Source organism: Pipra filicauda, unplaced genomic scaffold (genome assembly GCF_003945595.2).
Source record: "Pipra filicauda isolate LSUMZ 115617 unplaced genomic scaffold, ASM394559v2 scaffold86_size2582843_pilon, whole genome shotgun sequence".
Lineage (NCBI taxonomy): Eukaryota > Metazoa > Chordata > Aves > Passeriformes > Pipridae > Pipra > Pipra filicauda.
Window position 1 is genome coordinate 1715916 of NW_024105053.1, and position 17724 is coordinate 1733639.

At 37.3% G+C, this 17724-nt stretch overlaps 1 protein-coding gene across 1 annotated transcript in view; it reads right to left on the minus strand.

Moving 5' to 3' along the window:
• The window catches only part of RANBP3L (RAN binding protein 3 like), a 34373-nt gene continuing 16649 nt past the window's right edge, over nt 1–17724 (minus strand). Inside the window, exons 9-15 of the mRNA XM_027745703.2 lie at nt 14558–14642; nt 13183–13282; nt 11966–12096; nt 10911–11031; nt 10187–10329; nt 8628–8820; nt 1–2498 (exon numbers count right to left, since the gene is read on the minus strand). Of these exons, the coding sequence (XP_027601504.1) occupies nt 2455–2498; nt 8628–8820; nt 10187–10329; nt 10911–11031; nt 11966–12096; nt 13183–13282; nt 14558–14642 (817 nt within the window). The 3' untranslated portion in view covers nt 1–2454. The remainder of the gene's footprint in view (nt 2499–8627; nt 8821–10186; nt 10330–10910; nt 11032–11965; nt 12097–13182; nt 13283–14557; nt 14643–17724) is intronic.

The window sequence follows — 17724 nt, forward strand, 5'->3', positions numbered from 1 at the left end:
TTAAAGCAGTAAGAAAATTGTTTATTTGTCAGGCATAGAAATTGCTCCAGCTGTCACAAAGTGACAAATTTACATTTTTAAAACCAGGTTAATATATTACATAATAGCACACCTTCAGTTTTGAGAAACAATGAATTTTAATGCAGTGAGACTAAAGAGAATAAATTATTAGGATGTCTAGAGCAAAAATTTGTTCTCTATTAGCACAGTATCCAATCTTTTAAAAATAGTTAAACATCTCTTCCTTCTCAGCTTTTAGGAGATGTAGCTTTGTGTTTGAGTGTGTGTGCACATGAGCGTGTGTGTTTGCGTGTATGCTTGTGTATACATGGAATGATCTTGGGAAGAGGCAGATCTAAAGAGAGTTTATTTATAAGTCCTGTTCCTTACCCTGCGGGAGCATATTACAAAGTTTAAGTCCCATGTCTGCAGAAGTTCTGTTATGCCTGCCTTGGGCCACTCCTTCATTTGCCAAGGATTTTACAGCTGTAGTAGAACTTGGATATCATAACATTCACATGCTTAAATCCTGTTTCACAGGCGGCTTTGATTATCAGGACAGACTTTGAAATCAAACTCTGCATTCTGTGCACAGCCAGCTGAACTCCAGGGCAAAGTTATCACTGTGACCTGTTGCTAAATACATAGGACTGCAGTGTTTTACAACTGCATGAGTTTTTATAACACAGAGCTTTGTTCCTGAGGATGAGTTGCAGCAATGAAATATGAAGGTCAGTGATGTAAATATTGTCATGGTCAGGAGTGAGGCTGATAAAAAAGGACACAATGTACAGCTAGTTATGGAAAAAACCGGTTTTGTTATTGGCAGACTGAGCTTCACTATTAGACACAGGTGCTCTGTTGTGAAGCACTCCCCTGTTCCTGAAGGCAAAAATCAAGTTCCATTTAAGTTTACTGTCATCCAGATGCTAAATCAATGTCAAACAAGTGCTAATTTTGGCAGGCCACTTAGGATTCGGTGTAATCCAGATGCTAGTTCGGTTTCATCTGGATGCCAATCTTGACAGGGCACTGAGAATTCAGGAAGAAATTAGTATTGTTCCAGCTTCATACATTCATATGTTCAGATGAGAAGACTAAATTGTAATTTGACTCTTCAAGTGTGATGAAGCTTTTTAGATGTAGAAATCCTTACAATTACCTTAATTAAAAGGACTTGAGATACTTCAGAGCACTGTTTTAGCTCTGAGGATGACAAACAATACAAAAGGCATCAGGGAGCTGCAGCAGAGACATTATAGACATATTTTCTTTATCTTTTAACAGAATGAAAACACAGAGCGTAAGTGTTGTCTCTTACTGTGCACAGGCTTATGAATGATCCTGTAAATCTTAATTCACAGATGACATTAGGGGGAACTGTTTTTATCTAATTCCTCATGTGAATGGTTAGGTAGAAGGCAGTAGTTTGTGGAATCACTTTTACAGAGCAACTGTGTATTGAGCACTGTTGGGATAATTGCACACATTAGGATGTGTAACATACTCATCTATATCAGTGAATGATGATGTTTAGGGATAGCTACAGCTAAGGCAGAAGTAATCTCACATAATCTTACTCGTTTAAGGGAATTATTTTTTTTTTGCAGATACTCAGTTGTACTGTGCATGAATTTATTTGTGTATATCAAATTCACAATTAATAGTGCAAGTGCTTGTTTTGTGCAACTAGAAAGGTGTTCATGAGTGCAAGCACATACACTGTTACATTTTAAAGTTCACATGCCCCCTAGAACTGGCTTGCAGTTCTTCATGGTGAATTCTTCTGGTGCTTATGGCTGTAAAGGCAGATCGTGGGTTTTGCCCTTAGACAAAATTCTACAGCCAATATACAATTCCAGATATCTTCAAAACACACATTGAAAAAAACCTCTTATATGAAGACTGATTTCTATAGGCCTTGGTCATGCTAAACTGCCACTCCCAGTTTTGCTTGTATGTGCTTACAAATGGGATACTGAATGTTACCATACAATTTTAAATAAATGTTTTCAGTGAAGCCCAATTTAAAGCTTTCCAAATGTATCTTTTAAATAGCAGATGAAAAGTAACAAGCAGTTCACATATATTATTAGTTCATGCTTATATGATATTATCCATCAATATGATGAATAAACATTTATTCCCTATAAAATTCCTTACTCTAATAATGCATCTAAATATATTTAATTCTAAAATCAGAAGTATTTATAACTGTTCTTGACTACTGGAAGCCATTCACATGCCAGTGCAAAGCAGGCTGTTTATAATCCCCAATAGTGCATCTTAAGTTCTTTCTTAATATGTTAACTTAAGCTGTGCCTAAAATTAATCCTTACTTAAAAGCCATAAAGTAGAACACATCTGAGTTCCTCCCTCCAGGGGCTGATGAGTCAACTTAGACATCATGGGAAGATGAATTCCCGGCTGAGCTGTTGTAACCTCTGGGAGATGTCATGAGCAGACAACGGGCTGCCTGCGGTTCCATCTAGAATGATCTGAAAAAGAATTAAAAAAAAAAATCTTGCTTATTTGAGCATATTCATGTTTTGAAACAATCCAGCATTTCATAATACCAAAGCAGTAGGTTAAAGTTTGGATATGATCAGTTCCTGGTTTAGGTAAATAGCTAACTAGATAACACAGGATTATTCACAAATATTTGACCATGTGAATAGTGAATGAAACCTGTGACCCTCCACGTCAATAAAGACAAGCACATAAGGACTAAGAAATCTGATGTCTAGGTAGGGCAATGTGCCTGGCATGCAAATCGTCTCGCTCTGTACTGGGAACACCGTCTTAAGACTTCATTACAGATGCTCAGAAAACTGTGAGAAATACAATATATCTTAAAATAAATCATTGGTTATGACCAAGTGGTATTGGTGCCTAATCTCTATGATTTATCACCAAACTTGTTTTGCATCTGCAGAAAGTAGATAGAGCTGACTAACATCACTATCCCAGTATCTTTTTAAAAATTGCTGCTGCCATCTGGCCACCCCTAAATATTTACTAAGAGTTTTAAACCTCTTACAGGTGAAATGAAAGCCTATGTTTGTCAGAACATTGCATCTGATTTCCTCCCTTCTCTCTCCTGATATGGCAGTATTTAAAACCAATCACAAAGTTGTCTTTTCTTCTCTGCTTTAGGTGTTACTGATGCCTGCCGAAAAGAAAATAGAAACTCCAACAAAGAAGTTAATTCTTAACTTTTCCTCAGTTTTAATCACTATCAGGTGTGTGTGTGTTAGATTTATGATCTGGAAACCTTAGCAGTCAATAAGAATTTAAATTAAATTGACAAGAAATGTCAAAGATAGCAGTTTTCCAGGAGTTACTGTGGGGTTGAACACTTTTCCCTTAAGAACTCTACAAGTATTTTACTCAAAAATAAAAAGAAAGATCTTGTAACATTTTAAATCTTGTTAAACCCCAGCAGATGACCCAGCAGAGTCCTAATGAAGCTGAGATGGGAAGTGCATGTATAGTGGACTAGAAAATGTCTCTAAAAAAACATTTTGCATTTCTGCAAATGCATTTGCATTTCTATGGTATGATACTGTCTGGCTCTCAGACCAAGACACTACTGGTGTTGAGAAGCTACTGGTTCTCAACACCACTAGTCTCCAAAATCCATGCAATTCTTTGTGGATGCACTTGGGACATGCTCTATGTCTTTGCACACTGTGATTTTCTCTCAAGGTCTCTGGCTACATATGGAGGGACATCTTGGGACTTACCTAGTCCTAGATTCCACAGTCTTTGAATACAGTCTAATAGTTTCTAAGAGAGGATCCCTCAATCAGGATGAATTTAGGATCCCTCAATCAGAATTAAGTTAGGAGAAGATTTAGGATTGGTGAGGTGCAGTATAAGGAGTAATGCATAAAACTTTTGTTTGCCTAGTGACACTGTCATCCTTGTGCCTCACGTGTACTTTCCCTATTTCTTTGTTCCCACTCTGGGATACAAAAAAATTTGTACATAATCAGAAAATAAAAAGGATGGAAAACATAGGAACCACTCCTACCTATAGCCCCACGCTATTCTACTGCTGTGAGTGACATTTCATACTCCCCTACAAAAGAAATGCCTTATGTCTCTCAAGTAGTAATTTTTCTTTCTAAATACTAATGTAGTTAGACTTTAAGGGCCTTCTGCTAATTTTGATGAACACCATGGACCTGTTTCTAAATGTAAACAAAGTGCATTCCTTTGTAGCAAGGACAGAATCTCCTCATGTTTGTGAAGAGAACATGGAAAAAATGTGTCCGAGTGTCAGAAGCAATGAGTAAGAGTTTCAGAGACATCTTAGTCACTTATGGATCTAAGCAGTGACTTCTGATCCCTGCTACTTAGGTGTAGCTTCTGATCTCTGGCAAGCTTAGGTGTTGTGGACCTAACAGATCCATGTTCTGACAGGATGATTTTCGGAGCCTGACATAGGTTCCTTGTTTTTTTGTGCTGCCAGTGGAAAGAGATGAGCACCCTGTGAGGGTTGTGCAGTGTCTGCATTGCAGAGCTGTCTATCCAGTAACTGTATAAGGAATTTACACATGTTAACAGTGCAGCTCAGTGGTCCTACAGACTGAATGTGTAGCTGCCTGAAGTCATGGTGCTTAGAAAACAGGAGTCAGAAGATTTTGTACAGCTCACTGACAGGGGTCTGCCAACGTACAGAGAAGACCCACATTGATGGTTCAGAAGCAGTGACAAGTCTGACATTATGCTCCTCGTTGCAGAACACACCCAGGACACAGAGCTGGTAGGTCCTCTTTATCCACAGGTGTAGGTACCACTGCTTGCCTACGAGGAGAACATGCTCCCTGACTAGGTTATTCCATATGTCTGGCTAAGGGTATTTCTCTATTTTGTTTGTTGAAGTGGATCTTCCAGACAGCAAAGAGTGTCCAAAACCAGAAAAAACTAAAGGGGAGATTTCCTTTCTGGCATTTCCCTCAGAAGGGAAGGAACCACTCTTGGTCCAGTCATTCACACATTGTCATGTCAGCATTTTTCATAGTTTTGTTAAATTAAATAGTGAAAAAAAATTCAAACGTGGGATAAAGAATTCTGCTGATTTCTCCTCAGCTAGATATTATGAAGACTACTGGAGGCAAACATAGTTACACTAACTAGCAAAGAAATTAGTTAACAATGAAAGAAATAGAACAAGAAGAGATTTACTTGACTTTGGTCAGCCTAGAAGTTTACTGTCTAGTCTAAATTCATTTCCACAGCTCAGTTTGTAGTCAGAGGGAAAAGACAAATACTTTCCAGAGTTATTGATCCCATCCACTCTCAAAATCTATTTAAAGATTAATTATTCTGTTTCTCTCCACTTAGATTTACAGAGCAATTTGTTTGCAAAAAATATTCAAGCTGCAATGTATAAAAATGTATAAAAATGTAATGAATGTATAAAAATATCAGGCATGGCAACTTATTCTTTATGGACTTCATGAAATTAGTATCTCTACTTGAAAGTAAAGCAATTCAACTAAGAATTTAAAAAATACTGGAATAAATATCTATACTGAATTTGTTAAATCATAGAAATATCTCTACTATCTTACACATTGCCCTAACATTAACATCTTGTAGATGTTAAAGAATTCTGTGTAAAAAAATATTACAGCAAAGTCTTGCAAACATACAGAATCACTTCAATGTCTACAGTGCTTCACTTATTATGTACTTCATATTTGCTTTCTTCTTCACTCTCAAGCGCTAATTATTATAAATATAATATAATTATCTAATTTTTCATGTCTTTTATAGTGTCCTGAAATACATAGCATCATCTAGGGTACTCTACGAGTTCAGTTTAATAAAAAAGAAATTGCTATATTAAGAAAACTATCATTGGGGATTTTGAGACAAAGATAGAATGGAATGAAATAAAATGCAGACATTCTTTCTAAATTCTTGTATTTGTAAGAAATATGCAAAGAAACAGTCACTGAGGACTTATGCTTCTTACGACTTATATACTGTTAAGGAGAAGTAATCTCTGAAATTGAGTTATATCAATAAAAAAATTACTTATTCATAACACCCTTCAATGAAAATCAAAGCATAAAACTAAAGATTTAAGCAAGTGCTCTTAAATATACAGGATCTGATCTCTTGCACCTAAATGGACATTTCTATGCTGATATTTAAAACTGACCTCATCCTGTCCAAAACCCATGAGGCTTATTTTCTTTCTTATGTTTCTTTTGGAAATGAGAGTTCCGGGGATAGGCATATGTAAGAGGTGAGTGTCTGAAGGTAAAGTGTCTTGGGTACTAGTAACTGAAATGTATACAAAATTAAAACCTTGTGGCTCTGAAAATAATAGAAGAGATTAAGATAAGCAGGAAATGCTAGAAGCCATTAAAAAGCACTTGAAAGGGATTGCTAGAACTTCTGTCAGTAACAGAACATAAATGAAAGACAGATGCTTAAACTAAAAGGTCAAGAATAAACAGTACCCCACACATTTCAGAACCTGTTTGCTGGCTGTGATCTGAATATTCCTATCAGAAGTCTCTGCAAATCAAAATAAATATTTAACTTGTAAATCTGTGTTCCTACACTGCTTTGACATTCCCTTTACCCTCTTTTTTTTTTTTTTTCCCCTAAAAGAACAAAGAGTTCTTATCATCAATAATCCTGGAAAGGAATCAAGCTCACTCCAGAGTTTCCAAGTTACCAGAAACTCTTTGTAAAAAGGCGGTACAGCCTATTTAGAAATTACAGAGGGAATGCTTGATTATCTGGGAGCAATCTAAGGAGTTCTCTGAGCCAACAATTTTCCCATTTCCTAAACAGAGAAAAGGTATTTTTGAGAGAATGGTGGGTGTAAGAGCATCATGCTTTGTTTAGAGCGCTGAATGCTACTGAAATGTAGTTAGACAACAATCAATAACGGGAACAAACACTGTAAACTGCAGTCTATTTGACGAAATAGATTGCAGAAAGGGACCCGGGGGTCCTGGTCAATGGCAAGTTGAGTATGAGTGAGCAGTGCCCTGGCAGCCAGGAGGGCCAACCATGTCCTGGGGGGGCATCAGGCAAAGCATCACCAGCTGGGCGAGGGAGGGGATTGTCCTGCTCTGCTCTGCACTGGGGAGGCCTCATCTGGAATATTGTGTCCAGTTTGGGGCACCACAATATAAAAAACATATAAAAATATTAGAGAGTGTATCAGGAGGCCAACCAAGGTGAAGAAAGGTCTTGAGGAAAAGCCTTATGAGAAGCAGCTGAGGCCACTTGGTCTGTTCAGCCTGGAGAAGAGGATGCTGAGGGGAGACCTCATTACAGTTACGACTTCCTTGTGAGGGGAAGAGGAGGGGCAGGCACTGATCTCTTCTCTCGTGACCAGTGACAGGACCTGAAGGAATGGTGTGAAGTTGTGTCAGGGGACGTTTAGGTTGGATATCAGGAAAAGGTTCTTCCCCCAGAGGGTGTTTGGGCACTGGAACAGGCTCCCCAGGGCAGCGGTCACAGGACCAAGCCTGACAGAGTTCAAGAAGCGTTTGGACGCTCACCAATGCTCACATGCACATGGTGGGACTCTTTGGTTGTTCTATGCAGGGACAGCAGTTGGACTCAATAATATTTAGGGGGTCCCTTCCAACTCAGGACATTCCATGATTCTATGATAAAGGAAAAAAAATTAATTTCCTTGAGGAAAACAGTACTTATAGCCATTACTGTCCATGACCTGATTGTTGTTGAATAGCTGTTGAAAGGAAGGTTTTAAATATAAGGACAATATGTTACCTAGGTGCAGAGGGAAACTAAGCTGTGACCTACAGCTCAAACATGCCTGATGTAGCCCATCTGTTAGAAAATAAAACATAATTGGCAGCTTCCTGTATCCACTGTAGCAATTTGACACAAGCAAGTGAATTTTCTCCAGAAACGTGACCTTAAAAGCTAGAAGAGCTTTTAAGTCTAACAAGTCTGTTTCTGCCTTGCTTTCTGCAAATGTGACCCCAGCTCTGTTGTGAGCTGTATTAACAGAAGGATTAAGTCATTAATATCTTTTATCTTTTATATCTTGTTTTATTGTCATTTTTCCTTTTGAGGAACCTACATTTTTGTCATGTTGAAGAAAGCCAGCAAAACTAGTGTGTAAATCCTGCAAATTTCCTAGGGAGGTGGTTGTTTCAGCTGATCAAGAATCAGTGTTTTAAGTGAACTTAATCGCTACATAATAAATACCTTAATAAACATATTGTGCTTCAGGCTATTAGTAACAATCTAAGCACTGATGTGAATGGACTCACCCTTCACTTACTCAAGGCAAAACTGATACTCAATATCTCTAGTCATTTCTACTGAAATATACTGAAGAAACATTTAGGTAAAATTTGATAATATTAAATTTCTTAAACCTCAGCCTTTTGTTAAAAGAGTATTCCACTGCTATAAATATGTGGATACTTGAGCTGTCATTTTAATAACAGTAAGTCAAAATACCAAAAGGAATTATCCCATTCTAACTGAAAAAGGGTTATCTGTAACAGATGAAAGTTATAGTCAACATGAAAAACAAAAGGCCTGATTTTCATTCTTTTAAGGAAATACCCTGAAAGGATTACAGCATCTCCAGGAAAACTTCTGCTTACCAGATCCACTGCTGCTCACTGGATTTATTTTTTCATCATCTTCATCATCACTATCACAATATAATGGCTGAAAAGCTATTTCTGACTCTGCATCTGCTTGATTAGCATCTGGCTCTTGCTCAGCAAAGCTTCTCAATGCCACAAGGCGATGATGTATTGCTGCATACAGGTCTTCAGTATCTTTTGAGCCTGCCTGCAGAATATAAAATGCATACAGTCCAAACTAACTGAGAAAAATCTCTATTTTTCACAGAAGATCTGACTGAGAAGTTTAAAAAAATAATGAAAGAGTTGTGTTTTGTCCTTTTTAATCAAACCATCCATTTCAGATTCACACTAATAATTAATATCCAAATATAAATTTCAATACAGATAACGTCAAGTTTCTGTAAGCAGTCCGAGTTTTATAATATGTAGCTGATTATTTTCTCTATAGTTACAAGAAAAATAAGTTTAAAAATTATTTTCCCTGAAAAATGGCTCAGTTTGCATGGAGTACTTGATATTTCAAATGATTCCTGAGTATGATTCTAGAAGTAAGAAAGCACTGAAATGTTAATATATGCAGTCACTAGATGGATACTACAGGGGTGGATACCAGCCACTTCAGTGAATGGAGAAGCAGCTTACTGCAACCCTTGCCACACCCATACAGCTGTCATACATCTTCATCATGTCTATTTTTACTGCCCAGAAGTGCCAGGACAGAATTTGTGGAACATCTCTATAGACTAGAAAAACTGCAGCACCTCTGGAAATCAGGCCATTTACATGTAGACGAGCAGTCCAGCATAGCCGTATTTAAGTCAGTCCTTGTCTGGAAGTGACAGGCTTACAGTGCTTTCCATACACAGTGCATGGTGCTTTGCTTGTGTATGACATGTGACACTTCCTGGAAATGATGATTTATTTTTCTTGCCTGGGAGGCCGAATCCTTCCTAGAAAGGTCTACTAGGGAAACTGTAAACATCCTTAAAATCATGTGGATGTTCTCACTTTCCAATCTAGGACATATATGCTATTTATTTGTAAATAAGTCCACCACATTTCCATCCCCAACTTAGCCCTTGCTGAACAAAACCAGGGTTCCCAAGACTATCGTCTTACATAAGGTGACTTGCAAACTCTGTGTTCTTCTCAGTTAAGAAATGGAGGTCCTACACCAGATGGATTATTGCAAGCACTGTGCTGAGAACCATGGCAGAAAACTGTTGCCTTTTACCAGAGTAACTTAGAAACAAGTAACTACTTGTGTAGAAATTCTTACAGTATTGCTTTCGTATAAAAGAGTAATTGATGCATATTACTGGAATGATATCCATTGCATTAGTTGCTATGTGAGCTAGTCCGGACATGTCTGTCCTAAGGCCATATCCCATCAGCACACCTAGTTTTTCAAAATACCAAAGGAGAGCACTTCTAACACATTCCGTAATAAAAGCCATGTAATAGCTAACCTAAGCACAGCATGAAGGCCATTTGTTAAAACCAGCCTTCAGCAAGACTTCAGAATCCTAGATGAACAGTGGATTTGGGTGGAGTTTTTATGTCCTACTTACCTGAGTTAGAAACACTTGAACAGAGTGGTCCTCTTGGTCTGTTGCAGTGAAGCACAGGCTTTTTCTGTTTGCTCTTTTTATAACCATTTGTTCCCAGAGTCGGGTGTTGAGAATCAGTCTCAAGCTGCCTTGATTTCGCATAACTGAAATAAGAAGGTTTATATGATAAGATATTGGAACCATCTTAATTTTTACTGCAGCACTTTTTTCTAACACTTGTATACAAGTAATATTTTCATCATTTATTCTTTTTAATTTGGTCTAAAACCCTGGTGAGATTTATTTTTTTTGTTATTTTTTTTAAATACCCAGATATATCAGTTTCTTTCAATACACTGCCACACAAAGGAAATAAATAATCTGCTGAAACTGTGTAATGACAACGCAGTAAAAACAACATTTCAGAAGTGTCTTGAAAAGTGTTCCTGGAAAAGCAGAATCAACAAAGAGCAAACTGTCAGACTGGTGACTGAGCTGAAGACACATTGCAGCAGAAGTGCACACAACAACATATGCGAGTGTGGTTGTGTAAACCAAGTGAAAAATGCCCAGTGCCTCAGTCTGTAACACAGCAAACATTATCAGGTAAAAAGATTCTCAGCAACTTGACTTAAATAAAACTAGGTTCTCAGTTTTAAATGATCTGAAATAAGCGTATTCTGGCCAACATTAGTACAAGTTACTTGGTGTTTTGTGTACGGGGTACTTGTTATTTCATTCTTACTTAGCCTTGACTGCAACATTCCATGTTTGCTGCTTGAAGTGTCATTAAGCCTCAGGGATCCCCTGCCTCTTTCAGTCCAGGTTAAAGAAAGCTTATTAAATACAAAGAGTTTGCAGTTGATCTGAAAGAGAAATACTTGATGAAAATTGCCAGCCAATACTGGTTTTATTGGTTCCAAAACTTTATGGTTTTAAACTTTTGATATGGCTTTTGATACATCCATATGCATGTATACAAAGATAAAGAAATAGATATATCACGATTGTTACCTAAAATGAAATGGCTCCTAAATCTGTGCTAAATACTTTGCTCACCATGGAAAGCATTCAGCATGAATTCCAGTTTACTTTTTCAATTATTTCATCTTCATTAATTTTTCATCTGTAATATCCACCAACACAGCTGAATTTGGTGCAGGTGTTCTACAGTCTGATTCCCTCAATCAATACAAACATTATTGCACCTGGAATACCAGTACCACTACTAGAAGCGTACTGTTCCAAAGAGAGTAAAACTTTCATATTCTGGCAAGACAGAAGAATTATCCAAAGATAAAATGATGCTAAAATTTTTTAAATCATATACACCATTGTTCTTTTCTGAGAAAATAGCATTTTGAAGAATAGGAAGATATGTCCTGCCAGGTTGGAAAAATAATTGATATTTTAGATGAACTATAAAACAAATCAGTTTAAAAACACATTGCTTTTTTTCCCAAAAAAAGTTTTGTTATAGAACTCATCTTTACTCAAATCACTTCCAATTTTGAAGCTTTAGTTACTGTTGGTATACTGTGTGGATGCTTGTAAAATACCACTATAGAATGAAATTCTGAAGAAGTCACTTACTGAAAGGGACTATAAAATGAAGAAATATAATATGAAAATGAAAACACCAGCCTACAGGAAAATGGATAACCTGAGGCATGCCTCAAAAAAGGTGAAAAATTAAAATATAAGATGAAGTTATTTTCAGATTGTTTCAATCTGTAATAGATCTAGATGTTCTTTTGAACAACGAAATTGCTCACCATCAAGGCTTTATTTAATACACACCTGCAATACATTGTGTTCTGCTTCTTCTCCAGTTATAACTTCAACTTTATCTAACAGGATTTTCTCCATTGGCTTGGAAATAAAAGCAGCTGCTGATTCAATTAGTGTTGCATTTCTCAACAAAGCTCTTTCTGTAGGGGAAAAAAAAAAGGAAATCCTTTCTGTACGGGGAATATTTTAGGATAACAAAACTAGCACACAGGATGCCCTGTGACCTCCATAATACCTGTGTTGTCGGACATTATTTAGTGTTACTAATAAGTTTTTGGCCAAAGCAATAAACAGAAGAGAAAAAGAAAAAGGCTGGAATACAAAATGCCTCACAAAACAGGCTCTTTCGCAACTGAACAGGGCTGTCTGCAATTGCAGAAGTTTGTCCATAGGGAAACAAGCAGAAACAAGGCCTAAATAACGAGAAGATGATTTTCCAAAATATTGGAAATATTGTATCTGTTATATTGCTTTGCAGATTAATACAGAAGGAAAGACAAACATCCCGATATTCAGAATAGTAATATGTATGCAACAAATATTTGACAGGAACACAGAAGGACAAGATTTGACAGGAACAACATTGTTGAAAAATTTTGTCTGTTTGCATAATCTATACACATTTTCCATTGGATTTTTTTAACTTGTAAGAATACGTGAAACCAGAGGATCCAATGCAACCATTAGTAAAGAGGGGTACAAAAATTTGCAAGAGGGCTCAAGATAGGGTGTCCTTGGGATTCCCTCACAGCCTAGATTTACATGGCTTCCCCAGTAGAAAATCTCACATCAGAGTCACAAACAACCCCTGAAATCTGTCTGTACAGGACTTTCAGTCCTAAAAGTAGAATCCAACATAATGAGGTAATTTATGTAAGCAGTTGCAAAATACAAGCAGGAGATAGCTTAAAACTGAAGTTCAAAAAGGTGGTCCATAAGGTATTCTTAAAGTTCACTGCATTTTTTTTCAAAAAATAAATAATAATCTGTACTAAATAATGATAATCTGTAAAACTCTATAATTTTCTGCGTAACTTAGATCATGCATTCTGAACTTAGGCCAGTTTGCATGACATAAAATATAGCTGCTTTCTGAACAGATTTTGGCACATACTGCAAGCTGGAGAGTAGATGAACATTATTGACCACCGCTCATTTGACATCCTCTAAAATAAAGTGAAACATGAGAATAAAACTAACTGTACTTGTTTGCTGAGTATGCTTACTTGTTTGTGGACTAACATAAGAAGATCCTATGTACATGGATGTTATTTCTCCTTTGTATAAATCAGCTTCATTACACAGCTTGGGGTGCTTCCCAGGACTCTGGAAAAACATGGTGGAAATAAGAATTCCTATTTAAATAAAATGGGTATGTTACTTTATACCAAATAGAACATTGAATCATTTAATGCAGGCTAAACTGCACTTTTAATATCATCAGAGTAAAAACTGATGGAGATGATACAATTTCAGTCTCTAGAGGAAGTAATTTTATTATCATAAAATCAGTACCTCTACCAAGAAGAATGGCCTTTCTCTATGGATCCTGGACTAGGATTTAAATTCACTGAAGAACTAGAATGTTGAAGTACCACCTAATTTCCAGTTAAAGCACTTAGGTCCCAGAAGAGTAGTCTAAAACTCCCAGACAAACTTAACTTTTCCATCACTTTCAGGTTTTGCAGATAAAGGTTCTTAGGCTTGTCTAAATAAATACTTCTGTCTCCTGACAATGCTCAGTGGTTCGATTCCTACTATTCCTATCCTTTCAGAAGTCATGACCCAGACCTATGGTTGCCAACATTTTGCACTGGCAGACATGCATACTGTTTTCATTCTACTTCTATTGAAAACTGAATTTCAATTCCATTTTCAATGGTGCAGTCCTCAGCTTGGGAACCACCTTTTAGTCCTAGCGCCTTCAGGACTCAATCCATTAAGCTGTCTCACAAGTGTGCCCAATATGCTTTAGCAATGACACTGTCTAGGATGGGTGTCCAATCTTTCGCTCATACTTATTTATCACAGGATCATAGAATGGCCTGAGTTGGAAGGAACCTTAAAGATCATTTCATTTCAACCCCCTGCCATGGACAGGGGCACCTTTTACAAGAACAAGTTGCTCAAAGCCCCATCCAACCTGGCCTTGAACACTTCCAGGGATGGGGAAGCCGCAGCTTCTCTGGGCAACCTGTGCCACGGCCTGACCATCCTCAGAGTAAAGAATTTTTTCCTAATATCTAATATAAACCATCCCCCCTTGTCCTGTCACTACAAGCCCTTGTAAATAGTCTCTCTCCATCTCTCTTGCAGGTTCCCTTCAGGTATCCTATCTCTTCAGAGTTATGATACAAATTAATTATACAGTGGTAGGGACCACATTCCTTTATTTCATGTTGTGTGTGTTTTACATGGAATATCTAAAAACCTAAATATCTATAAAAATCCTTTTCAGGTCAAAAAACGAGCAAAATAGAAGTGCATATTGGTCCATCTTTAAAAGAACAGGAGCAGCTAAAAATAATCAATATCTGAAAAATTTATACGCTTAATTACATTAAGCTTGATAAAAAGTCTGCTGGCATTTACAGATCTTACCAAAACTCTTTCAACCATGTTTTCCCCAAACACAAAATCAGAACTGCTGCTGGTTTTCACACTTCTTTCTTCAAGCAACTGACTTCTGTGGGAACAAAATAGCATAAGAATGCTATTTAGGATAATTTAAAGCTTTTTAAAGATTTCCCACACCTAACATTAAAGACAAAAAATGACTGTGTAAGCAATGAAATTCATTAAGAGAATCTGAGAATATTCTCTATGTAACACTTCACAAAAGGAACAGAGAGTATCTGCTGCATTTCATGAAGATTATTGAGGATGTTCCTTAAAAGCAAAGAACAAAAAGCAAAACAACATGCCTTTTCCTCCTCAGGGAAGTGTCTTACCCCAAAACTTTAATGAGTTACTTTTGTTTCCAGCTTTCCCTTTGTGGGAAGGTTAGGGAAGGGAAGGTTTGGGAAGGTTTGGGAAGGTTTGGGAAGGGGAGGGGAGGGCAGGGCAGGGCAGGGAAAGGAAGGGGATACTTGCAATCCTTTGGTACTGGACAACTGTAGTTTTGGGATTAAATTCAAGAATATTCTAATATAAATGGAGATGTGATTTGACCTGCTAATTACAAACCCACTTTAACATTAACATGGTCCATTTTTTGTAAAAGTCACTAGAAAAGTCCTTGTAAACTTCTTTATGTAGAAGTTGTCTCTGATGCTGGTTTGCTTTTGCTTTTGCTTTTTTTGTTTTTTGGTCACATTCTGTTCCAGAAGGATGACTTGGCAGGAAGACAATCTGATATTGCGTCACAAACCGCATACTTCAGCACCACTTACTTCTCTTTCACACTGTTTATAATTCTTGGGAGGGTTTAACAGCACATATGTCATTCAGAGGATATTCCTGTTAATAAGCTGGGCTTTGTTGACAGAACTTTGATAATTACCTCTAAAACATAGTTTCTGTGTTCACGACTGCAGTGTGCTTGAAATCTCTTCAAGTATAAAGGGCTTACCAAACACTACCTATCTCCATTTTACACTTAATGAAAAAAATGTTCCTTAATACTCTCATGCTTGATGTGTTGCTAAGACTAAGAGCAAAAATTAAAGAGAAAAATCAGAAAATACATCTCTTTTCATCCTTGAAGTGTCCTATACATGTTTTGGGCCATGAAGAGGGAATCTGAAGTGTACTTAAATTAATGAGTTTCTTATCCTTAAACACACCCCTCTCTAAAATTCAGTGAATTTTGATCGGTTTCCATCCTGAAGTTTCATCTGCTACTTCTGTGCTGCTCCGGTAGCAACTTCTTAAGGACAGCACACCAAAGGAGCCAAAAAACAGGAACTAGAGGCTTGTTTCAAAGAAATAATGTGGGAAATGGATTTTGATTATTTTCAGAAATGTAAGAAAAAATTAATCAGTGCAGAATCTTTATTTTTTGAGACAGTTAACTGGAAGGACCAGCCTTAAAATGTTATTAAAAGCTCAATACCCTTATGCTGCTGCCTAGCAAGAACTAAGTGTACCAGGAGATGCAAAATAAAGTCACTGAATTCAAGGCATGATCACTAACAAGGAACAATGTACAGTGCTAGCCTTGAACCCTCTCATTTTCCAAGCAAATCCTTGTGCAAAGCTGAATACATGACCAGAAGGCTGTTTTCCCAGCACTGTATTTCTGTCACTTGTGGCACAAGATTTCCAAACTTTTAATCAGAATCAAGCAACTGCAAATTTCTCTTTTTCAGCTCATTACTACAGCCAGCCCAGGAAATAAAACTGGTGGTGGTTTCCTGGGACATGGACAGCTGCAGCAACTGCAGAGGGCTTACAAGCCATTTCTGTCTCTCCACAGAACCATATCATATAGAGAACAAGTGGAAGAGGAGAGAAAGTGAGAGAGATGTCTGCAGGCAGCAGCAATCCCTGCTGTTATATGTCTCTGCATTTAATTTTGTAAACAACTGTCAGTAGTTATGCCTTGATTGAAAATCAAAAACAAACCTAAAAAGATATTTTCTTAGCAATGATCTGCTTGCAGTGTTCACTATTGTTTAGCATGTGAAGTGGAGTTTAGCATGTGGAGTTTAATAAAATTTTTTGTTATTTATGAGAAAACAGCTCTGCTAGAAAGATTTTACTTAAGAATTTTAAAGCATCAGTCACTTAATACATATCAGAAGAATGGCACTTACACCCTCCTGCAATCTCAGAAGAGCAGTAAGCACTGGTTGTAATTAAATTAGTTTTCAACTGTCAAATAAACTGACATTTACCCCAATGGCGATATACAGAATTAATGAGGCTCAAACACCACAGATTAGCAATTTCTCTTTTAAAAAAAAGAAAAGCACCTTTAACTTGTCAACACTGAAACACTGCATTGCATTTCTCTATCTACTTCAGAAGAGAAAGTTACCTATCTTTACCTAGGTACTGTGCAGGTGACAGAAGGTAAGTAGATCAAAAGTATCAATACAGACTGATTTAGCTTTTCCAATATGTGCATTACCATCATTCTGAATCTGCTAAAAATCCAGTGTACTCTGTGGCTCCATGTTGTCCTCACAGGGCATCATCACAGCGTTAATTATAATAAAAAGGGACAGGCTGGCTCTTCCAAAATCACAGTGAGCATCCGCCCTCTAATGATGTTCTTTTCGTGGATAAGCATTAAGAATGAAAGTTGTTTGTACATCTAAAAATCCCTTTTCTCCTTAGAACCCTGGCATTGTGCATCCCAACTTTTTATCTGTGGCCCATCCAGCCCTGTAGAAGACTGGCACAGCCTCCTTTGCAATTAACATATTTTCCCCCTTCTTTAGGTGGGAAGGGCAATTAGGCAACATCACAAATCTGTTATCTGTGGCCCTAGGAATTTTAAAAAGTCATTCTGTCATCACAACTGATATCAGAGGGATTCCTGATGCTCACAGCTTCCATGTAAATAACCCTCATCAACCATCAGCAAGCAGTATTAATACCCACAAGATCACCTGCTGACACTAAACTGGCTAACCACAGACCTAATATTCTCACAAGCCAGTCTTCAGAAGGAGGCAATAGCCCACTTTTGCAACAATATGAGCTTTTTCGTTCCCATACAGTGTCAAGAGGGTGGGGTAACATCCTAGTCCAAGGAAGTCATCTTCCCCACGGAGAAATTGTAAAGTCTGTGCTTCACAGAAATGCCAGCCTATCACAGT